At 46.6% G+C, this 10,000-nt stretch overlaps 1 protein-coding gene and 1 long non-coding RNA gene across 2 annotated transcripts in view; both read left to right on the top strand.

Annotated features, from left to right (window-relative positions):
- LOC143282053 (uncharacterized) overlaps positions 1-2,851 on the top strand; it is a 96,828-nt gene extending 93,977 nt beyond the window's left edge. Inside the window, exon 2 of the long non-coding RNA XR_013055210.1 lies at positions 2,737-2,851. This is a non-coding gene — a long non-coding RNA (uncharacterized LOC143282053). The remainder of the gene's footprint in view (positions 1-2,736) is intronic.
- Positions 1-10,000, top strand: part of LOC143282052 (uncharacterized) — an 870,172-nt gene that overhangs the window by 595,676 nt on the left and 264,496 nt on the right. The window contains exon 6 of the mRNA XM_076587494.1: positions 3,617-3,846. Coding sequence (XP_076443609.1) covers positions 3,617-3,846 — 230 coding nt within the window. The remainder of the gene's footprint in view (positions 1-3,616; positions 3,847-10,000) is intronic.

The raw sequence follows: 10,000 nt of genomic DNA, 5'->3' as shown, positions 1-10,000 counted from the left end.
TACATGTTCATTTACCCCCGAAAACGGAGTATGGCTGCCTACATGGCACGTAGAAACCCACTCGTTTACATACGAGTGAACGTGGGAGTTGCAGCCCACGAACGAAGAAGAAGAAAAGAAATTTTTTTTTTTTTAATTCAGAGTAAACCGTTGGCCTTGTGGCAGCGCGCCAGTCGAGGAATCGAGAGAAGCGCACAGGTTCAAATCCCAAACACTCGCCAGTATTTTCTGCCCCTCGACTAGACCTTAAGAGGTGGGTGGGCTGGACGCTAGTCATTCGGATTAGGCGATAGACCTATAGTCACGTGTTGTAGTATGCACTTGGAGCACATAAAAGAACCTACGGTAACAAAGAGGTGTCCCTGGAAAAAATCGTGAAGGAAAAAGAACAACTGCAGGTAGAGAGAGAGGGAGAAAAAAAAAAGTGTGGCGATGCACTTTAGCGACGCGTTCTCCATGGTGAGAGCATCCAGAATTTCACCCAATGAAATATCTTGTGACAAAATGTAATGTCATGCCATACAATAGAATGCAACACAGTGCATTGCAATACAATTGTCCTATGTCGTATGACTGTCGTAATTTACTGTCCCAACGTTACGCTTATGCATGTGATTGTGCATGCTTGTGTGTGTACGTGCGCGCTCGTGTGTGTGTGTGTATGTGCCTCTGTGTGTGTGTGTGTGTGCATACTTTAAGTAGGGTGGATGCTATATGGGAAGTATATGTGGCATTTCCTCATAGAAATATCGTTATTTTCATCCTGATAAAATTGACGAACATGCATGTAACTGAAGTAGATAAAAAGAACCATAACACAGAGATGAATAGGTAAATGAATTACATACATGAAAACGACGCATATATATATATATATATATATAACGCTGAAATAAACAGGGAAATGAAATAGATAATTCATACAGGTTAAAGAAACAAATTAATAAATATAACTTAACACGTAAACGAACAGGTAAATGGAATAGAAAAGTAAACCACAGCATGTAGGTAAACAGGCGCATGAAATGGATAATAGAAAAGTTAACCACAACACGCAGTTAGACAGGCGCATAAAACGGACAGATAAAACACGCAACAGGTAAATAAAACGGAATGATAAAACCACAGGACATTTGATTTCATGCAACGTAATTTAATAGCTATCACTGCGTGATGCCTGGCAAATGCCCAGAATGAACTACACAGCAGGAAGGCGTCATGAGGGTATTTTTGTGTTTGTATTCCTTTTTTATCACAACAGATTTCTCTGTGTGAGATTCGGGCTGCTCTCCCCAGGGAGAGCTTGTCGCTACACTACAGCGCCACCCATTTTTTTGTTGTTTTTTTTTCCTGCGTGCAGTTTTATTTGTTTTTCCTATCGAAGTGGATTTTTCTATAGAATTTTGCCAGGAACAACCCTTTTGTTGCCGTGGGTTCCGGCGGCTGAGCCGTGATTCGAACCAGCGCCCTCAGATTCTCTCGCTTCCTAGGCGGACGCGTTACCTCTAGGCCATCACTCCACTCTATGGTTTCGAATCCTACTCTCAACCTTTCTCCCAAGTTTGACTGAAAATCGAACTGAGCGTCTAGTCTTTCGGATGAAATGATAATCCGGGGTTTCGTATGCAGCACGCTCTTGGTGAACTAGAAAACAACAACAACAACAACATGGCAACAAAGTGGTTGTCCTCTGACAAAACCCCGTACATTAACTCCAGTGTGATAGATATATAAATATATGGATATGTGTATGCACTAAAAAGCATGGCTAGCGCGTTAGGTTATGTTGCCGTCGTACATCTCCCTAGCAGATGTGGTGTAGCGCATATGGATTGTCCGAACGCAGTGCGTCACTCCTTGAGAAACTGAAACGGATACTTCTTCTTAGTGTCAGAGAGAGGGAGGGAGCGAGAGAGAGAGAGAGAGAACGAACGAACGAACGAACATGTTTTAATAAACTTTGGCCATGGACCACAATGAATTACACAAAACCAACGGTACGGTAAGGAAATAACACACACACACACACACACACACTCTCTCTCTCTCTCTCTCTCTCTCTCTCTCACACACACACACACACACACACACACACACACACACACACAGATTGATCCGTGTCACATTTCCGGTGTTTTTTTTTTTTATAAGAACCAGGAAAAAAAAAGAGCCACTTTTAGAATAAATGCCTTCTCTTGTTATTTTCTGAACGATCGGGTCTTGATTTCTGTGTGTGTGTGTGTGTGTGTGTGTGTGTGTGTGTGTGTGTGTGTGTGTGTGTGTGTGTGTGTGTGTGTGTGTGTGTGTGTGTGTGCGCGTGGCCTTCGTTTAAAAAAACAAAAACAAAAAAGCAACAACAACGGGTGGATGGTAGAATACATCTTTTGGTGTGGCTCTTGGTTTAAACATTTTTAATATCAAGAAGCAAGGTGCAATACAGCGTTCAATTAATAAGACTTGAGCAACAACAAGCATGAGCTTATATCGTGTGGCTCTTCGCCTGTGTCAAACAAATCTGTATTCTTCTCTCTTTTTTTTTTCTTTTTTTTCCCCAGAAACGTGTTTCTGTGGTGGTCTTGTTCTGGTGACGGACTTTGTGTATAATGAGAAGCCAGTGTTGGATTGTATGTAGACCGACGATTTGAGACCAAAAAGTGTTCTCTAAACGAGCAGGAAGGATACTTACTGCCTGTGAATTCACTGGAATAAAATTCTCTGTGTGTGTGTGTGTTGAAGCAGGGGGTAAGAGATGTGGTGACTGGAATATAGTGCCTGGAGTACCGCTGTTTGGGAAGGAGTACCACATTCACCACCCTTGCAAAAAAAAAAAAAGAAAAAAAAAATCAGTGAAGCATATACCACGGAGATAACAAAACAAAACAAAACAAAACAAAAACAAAAAAACAAAGAGAGAAGAGGACAAAGGAGTACCATACTTAACACCCTCTCAAAAAAATGTTTCAGTGAGGCAAATTATACCACGGGGATAACAAAACGAAAAAAACAAAAGAGAGAAGAGGACACTGGATGCTTTCAGAACTATGAAACTGCTCGTGCGCAAAGCGACAGGTCAAACGACGACGAAGACGAAGACGACGACTTTGTCAGGTTGCGATAATAATAGTAATAATACTAATTGTTCGGGTGTGGTAGAGCCGTGGCGTAGAAGGTATGCTCTTGTCGTTGTGCTCACTGACTGCCATGATGTCCGTGCCGCTTTGTGACCACCACAACCGGCGCCCCGGCAAGGGGCCCCCTGGGGTCCTACAGACCCACCTCCTCCTCTTCCTCTTCCTCCTCCTCCTCTTCCTCCTCCTCCTGCCCCCAGCCCAACAACCGCGCGGCAGCCTGGAGTAACGTCCCTTTCTTCCTGCTGACGCTGTTTCCGGTCTGCCTCCTGGCGGCCAAGGTGGACGAGCAGAAGCTGATGGACGCCATGTTGGCTGACTATACCACGGCCGCTCGCCCCGTCTACAACGCTTCGCAGACGGTGACCGTCAAGTTTGGTCTGACCCTCACGCAAATATCAGACCTGGTAAGTTCTGACAAATGATTCTTTCCCTCTTTAAGTTTCTTTGTGTTAGGGATTCTTTTGTTTGTTTCCATCCTGATCCAGGCACCACCACCACCACCTCCTCCTCCTCCTCCTCCTTTACTTCCGCTTCCGGCACGAGCCCCAACGCACAGCACTGGCTGCAGAAGCGAGAGAAGCCGGAGGTGCCTGATGAGCAGAGGCTCCTGAACAAACTGCTCAACAACTACCACATGTACTCCAGGCCCGTGTTCAACGCCTCGGAGAAGGTGGTCATCAAGTTCGGGCTAACGCTCGTGCAGATCTCCGATATGGTAAGCCCAGGTGGTCAAAAAGGAAGGTTTGTGGAGGGGGGTTTGTGTGTGACTGGCGGAGGGAGTGTCACTGATCAAGGAGGTAAGTATGGGGTTTGATTTGATTTGATAAATTATGCATTGATATGGGTGAGTATGCTGTTGATGAAAATCCTTCAGGGGGTGCATTTTTTGTGTGTGTACTGTGTGTGCGTGTGCGTGCGTGTGCGCGCGCGCGTGTGTGTGTGTGTGTGTGTGTGTGTGTCTGTCTGTATGTCTGTCTGTCTTTCTGTCTCTGTGTGTGTCCTTTTCTTTTTGTTGTCCAGTTCATTGACAGTTTCTCTTTTACTCCAGTGTAAATTTTTCAGAGAGAATTGTTGTTTGGGGGTTCTTTTGTGGGGGTTTTCAGCTCGCATTGCTGCGTTTTTAGATCTCCAGGGTGGTTGAATGGACAGTAAACAGTATGCTTTCTTCTTTATCTTTCTGTCTTTTTCTCTGGCTCTGGTTGTCTGCTTGTCTGACTCCCCTGCTCTCTCTCTCTCTCTCTCTCTCTCTCTCTCTCTCTCTCTCTCTCGCTCTCTCTGTCTCTCTCTCTCCGCTCTCTCTCTCTCTCCGCTCTCTCTCTTTCCCATCTCAGTCTGTCTCCTTGTCTCTTACCCTCTCTTTCTTTCTCCCCCCTCTCTCTCTCTATCTCTCTGCCTGTCTGTCTGTTTGTCTGTCTGTCTCTCTGTCTGTCTGCCTGTCTGTCTGTCTCTCTCTCTCTCCGCTATCTCTCTTTCCCATCTCAGTCTGTCTCCTTGTCTCTCACCCTCTCTTTCTTTCTCTTCCCTCTCTCTCTGTCTCTCTGCCTGTCTGTATGTCTGTCTCTCTGTCTGTCTCGCTCTCTCTCTCTCTCTCTCTCTCTCTCTCTCTCTCTCTCTCTCTCTCCGCTCTCTCTCTTTCCCATCTCAGTCTATCTCCTTGTCTCTCACCCTCTCTTTCTTTCTCCCCCCTCTCTCTCTCTATTTCTCTGCCTGTCTGTCTGTCTGTCTGTCTGTCTGTCTCTCTCTCTCTCTCTCTCTCTCTCTCTCTCTCTCCGCTCTCTCTCTTTCCCATCTCAATCTATCTCCTTGTCTCTCACCCTCTCTTTCTTCCCCCCCCCCCCCATTCTCTCTCTCTATTCCTCTGTCTTTCTGTCTCTCTCTCTCTCACTCCCCCCTTCTCTCTCGTACCTTGTGTGTTTGTTTCAATATCTGCTTTTCACCATTTCATTCGTTTATCATAATGGTTATAAATTGAAAGTAGGTTGATGCATTCACCCATGTCATAAGGATCTCCTGGCCAGTGACGTTAAAGTATCAAAGCGTCAAAGTGTCTCTTTCCCTCTCTCTCTCTCTCTCTCTCTTCCCCCTATCTATCTCCCTCCTCTTCTCCCCTCTCTCTCCTTCCCTCCACTTTCTCTCTCTCTCTCTCTCTCTCTCTCTCTCTCCCGATCTCTCTCTCTTTCCCCACTCTCCCCACCCCCTTTCTGTGGTTCAGCCATGCGTATGTGTGAAGTGGGGATGAGGGGGGAGAGGATGTCGCCGGGAAAAGAGTTGGTGGAGGAGAGAGGGGGGATGGATGGGAGGGGGGGGAGGCAAGGAAGTGGTCAGAAAACGGGGGGGGGGGGGGGGGGGGGGGGGGGTAAGGGGGCTTGGGGGAGTGAGGAGTGAGGAAGAGAGAGGGTGGAAGTATAAGGGAAGAAGAAGAAGAAGAAGCTGAAGAGAATCAAACGACACAAGCGATCATTTACATACATGACTGCTAATCGAGGGAAAGGAGCAGAGAACCGGAAAGAGGAGTGGAGGTGGTGGGGAGGGGGGCCTCGCGGGAGGGGGGGGTTGTGCGGATGGGGGGGGGGGGGGGAGTGAGGGCGGGTGGTGTGGAGACTGCGGTAGGAATGGGGTTGAGGGTAAGGGCGCGAGGGGGTCGGGGTGTATGTGTGTGTGTGGGGGGGGGGGGGCTTTTGGGGGGGGATAGACAGTCGTTGGCTGCCATTGATTGTGTGTCTTCTTTCTCTTCTCCCTGCTCCACCCCACCCCCACCCCCTCCCCAACCCCCTCCCCAACCCCAACCCCTCTACTACCCCCACAGTCCTCGCACCTCCTCTTCACTCTCCCTCTTAGTCCTGCAAGGGGACTTGGAGGGGTGGGCCCTGGGCCCCCCCTGCCCCCTTCCCCCAGTCCCATCCCCGGGGCACTTTCTGTCTGCCCCCCCCCCCCCCCCGCCCTACCCCCCAGCCTCCTCCTGCCCCCTCCCCCCCCCCCCTCCTCCCTGAGATTCTTCTTCCAGCGCGACCAAAAAAACCTAGGCCCTCTCGCCCTATTCCTCCGCGCGCGCGTTTATAATTAATCTCGGGCGATTGGGTGGGTTAGGGGGTGGGTGGGTGGAAGGAGGATGATAGCTTGGATGGAGGAAGTGGTTGCGGGGGGGGGGGGGGGAGGGAGAGGAAGGGGCTTTGGTGGTCCGGTTAACTTATTCATGAGAATTCAGAAAACGAATGGGGGTACAAACAGGAATGGTAGAGGAACGAGAGAGAGAGAGAGAGAGAGAGGTTAGGAAGGAAGGAATGGAGGGAGAAAGGTCCAGGCGGAGAGGAGAGGGGGAGGGAGTTTGAGGGAGGAGGTGGGATGGGGGTGTGGGGGGGGGAGTGATGGAGAAGCGGGTAAAAGGGTAAGGAGTTTCTGTACTTGTGGTATTTCTCTGCACTCTTGTTTGTGTGTGTGTGTGTGTGTTGTTGTTGTTTTTTTCCCCCTACTTTCTTTTTACCACATACCAATCTTCTTGGTTTGGGGAGAGGAATAGTGAGCAGTCGTTGGGCTGAGACAAAAAAAAGAAAGAAAAAGAAGAATAAATTAGTGTGGGGGGGTGGGGATCCATAACAGTTTTCATGCCTTTCTGACGCCATATTTTTTCTATCTGTTTGCCTGTCTGTCTCTGTCTCTCTGTCTGTCTCTGTCTCCTCTCTCTCTCTCTCTCTCTCTGCCTGTCTGTCTGTCTGTCTATCATTCTCTCTCTCTCTCTCTCTCTCTCTCTCTCTCTCTCTCTCTCTCTCTCTCTCTCTCTCTCTCTCTCTCCACGTCTGTTTCGCTCTGTTTTTACGTGATTTATTTTTGGGGCCGTCATTCCAGTGAATCATATTCAGGAATGATAGAACCTTTCCACACACACACTCTCTCTCTCTCTCTCAGATGCATGGGAAGGGGGGGGGGGGGGGGGGGGGGGGGAGTAATCTCTGAGCTGTCGCGATAATATTAGATTCAATATTAATTGCTCAATTTCAAGACATGATATTAACTTCAGGCAGGGGGAGTCGACAGGGAGGAGGAGGGGTGGGGGGGGGGAGGTGGAGGCAGTGGGGCTGGGGGGGTGGGGGGGGGTGGGGGGGGGGGGTCTTCTTGTCCCTTGAACCGCCGTGATGTCATACTGAAGATTAATTGCTGAACTTCTAACCGTTGGCATTTATGGCTGCCCATCAGTTTGCATACGGGGTCTAAATGTTCGGGAGGAAGAAACGAATCGATAGCTTCATCCTCTCATCTCTGCTCTATCTCCATGATTTTATTAACTAATCGTTAATGTGTTACGACCCAAAACCAAACCAAACCAAACCAAACAAACAAACAACAAAACGACAAAACAAAAACTGTATATGAATAACATTTGTCAATGTGGATGGTTGACGAAACTTTACATCGAATAAAGAGGTACGTTCATTGATTATAGATCAAACGTCGGGGAGTTCGGAAAACAGCTCGCTTTGAAGAAATGATAGCGACACTACTACTACTACTACTACTACGACGACGACGACGACGACGACGACAACCACTACAATGACGATAACTGCGACAAATGCTTCTTCTGTCTTCATATTTTACATTTATTCGCTTATTTATCACCATTGTTGTCTTATTTATTTATTTATTTATTTATTTATGTTTTATTATTATCATTTTATTAGTATTACTAATATTATTACTACTACCTTTTTCTATATTATAATTATTATTTATTTATTTATTTATGCAAGCTTATCTATTATTTATTCCCACGTTTGTTTGTTTTTTGTTTGTTTTTTTTCTCAAGGCCTGACTAAGCGCGTTGGGTTACGCTGCTGGTCAGGCATCTGCTTGGCAGATGTGGTGTAGCGTATATGGTTTTGTCCGAACGCAGTGACGCCTCCTTGAGCTACTGAAACTGAAACTGAAACTGTTGAAGTTTCTTCCAGCACTATTTAGCCAATGAAGATGACAATGAATATGAGAAGAAGAAGAAGAAGAAGAGGAAGAAGAAGAAGAAGAATGGTTACATGATCAGTCAAACGGAAGATGGCAAGAATTGTATTTCCTAACCAGTGCAGCTTCCATCTTTTTCCGCATTTGTAGCTTCATTTTCTTTTCTTTTCGTTTTTTTTCCCCCTCTATCTCTGTCTGTCTGCCTGTCTGTCTGTCTATATGTATGTATGTATGTATGTATGTATGTATGTATGTATATGTATGTTTGTATGCATCTCTCTCTATCTCTCTCTCTCTCTCTCTCTCTCTCTCCCGCAAACACCTCACCGCCCTCCTCCCCCCCCCCCCCCCATCTCTCTTTCCTCCCACATCTCTCTCCTTTTTTCTTTTTTCTTATTTATTTTTTTTAATTTTTTTTTTTAGAGATGACAGATTGGAGACTGAATGTCTCTCTTCCTTCCCTCTCTCTTCGTCTCTCTTTCTTTCTTCTCTTCTAGAGAGAGACACACACAGAGAAAGAGGGCGGGGTGGGGTGGGGGTGGAGGGGAGGGGAAATAAAAAGTAATCGGGCAGGTAAAAAAAATAATAAAAAAACCAAAAAAAACGTCTGTGACAGGTAACTGCTGCAACAGCCAACAAAGTTACTTCCCATGCTTGGCTGTGACACCGAGCGATGTGTGCCCTGGACAGAAGCACCACGTCCTGCTTTTTCTTGCGTGGTCAAAATCAGTGAATCAGTCAATAAATCAATCACTCAATCAATGAGTCAGTCAGTCAGTCAGTCAGTCAGCCAGTCAGGCAATGCGTCTGTCAATTAGTCGGTCGATCAGTCAGTCGGTCGGACACTTCGATCAGTTGGGTTTTTTTGTTTGGTTTTTTATTCGAAAATACGGGTAGATAGAAAACGACAAGATTGTTTTCGAATTTATTCAACCGGAACGAAAAAAATCATTTATCTATTTGTATATTCTTTTAGGCGAACGCAAGGAGCAGTTAGTAAGACCACGGTTTATGAAGACGTTCTGATGTAAATTTCACAGGACTTTGGATAAGGTCAGAAATTATTTCTCCTTTCAAAAACAAAATGAAGCAAGATGTCCTGATAATCATGAGAGGCACATCACGTATTTTCTTATTCACCTCAGCAAAGTCAACACGTACATTTGGAAAAGAAAAAAGAAGAAGAAGAAGAAGAAGAAAGATTGCAGAGATCTGCTGACCGGGCAATAATCCCGACACACTGAAAAACGCGTAGATCACGTGCTGAGTTCATCTTCTCTCTCTCTCTCTCTCTCTCTCTCTCTCTCTCTCTCTCTCTCTGAAATAAACGTGGATCACATTTGCCCCAGTTTATCTGTGTGTGTGTCTGTGTGTCTGTGTGTGTCTGTGTCTGTGTGTGTCTGCGTGTCTGTGTCTGTGTGTGTCTGTGTGTCTGTGTCTGTGTGTGTCTGTGTGTGTGTCTGCGTGTCTGTGTGTGTCTGTGTCTGTGTGTCTGTGTCTGTGTGTGTCTGCGTGTCTGTGTCTGTGTGTGTGTCTGCGTGTCTGTGTGTGTCTGTGTCTGTATGTCTGTGTCTGTGTGTGTGTCTGCGTGTCTGTGTGTGTCTGTGTCTGTGTCTCTGTGTGTCTGTGTCTCTGTGTGTCTGCGTGTCTGTGTCTGTGTGTGCAAAGTTTATCTTCTGAAGGGCTCTCTCTTTATCTTCGTCTTTCTCTCTCTCTACTTCTCTCTATTTCTATGTCTCTGAGTCGCGCTCGCTCTCTCTCCAAAAGTAATAATCACAGATCAAACTGAAATGTGCATCACGGGCTCTCTCTCTCTCTCTCTCAGCGTGTGCCTGAGTCTCTCTCTCTCTCCCTCCTCTCTCTCTCTCCCTGTCTCTCTCTCTCTCTCTCTCTCTCTCTCTCTCTCTCTCTCTCTCTCT

The sequence above is a fragment of the Babylonia areolata genome, chromosome 5 (assembly GCF_041734735.1).
Source record: "Babylonia areolata isolate BAREFJ2019XMU chromosome 5, ASM4173473v1, whole genome shotgun sequence".
NCBI classification, from domain to species: domain Eukaryota; kingdom Metazoa; phylum Mollusca; class Gastropoda; order Neogastropoda; family Buccinidae; genus Babylonia; species Babylonia areolata.
Note: the sequence above shows the minus strand (reverse complement) of the source record. Positions and strands in the feature narration are given on the sequence as shown.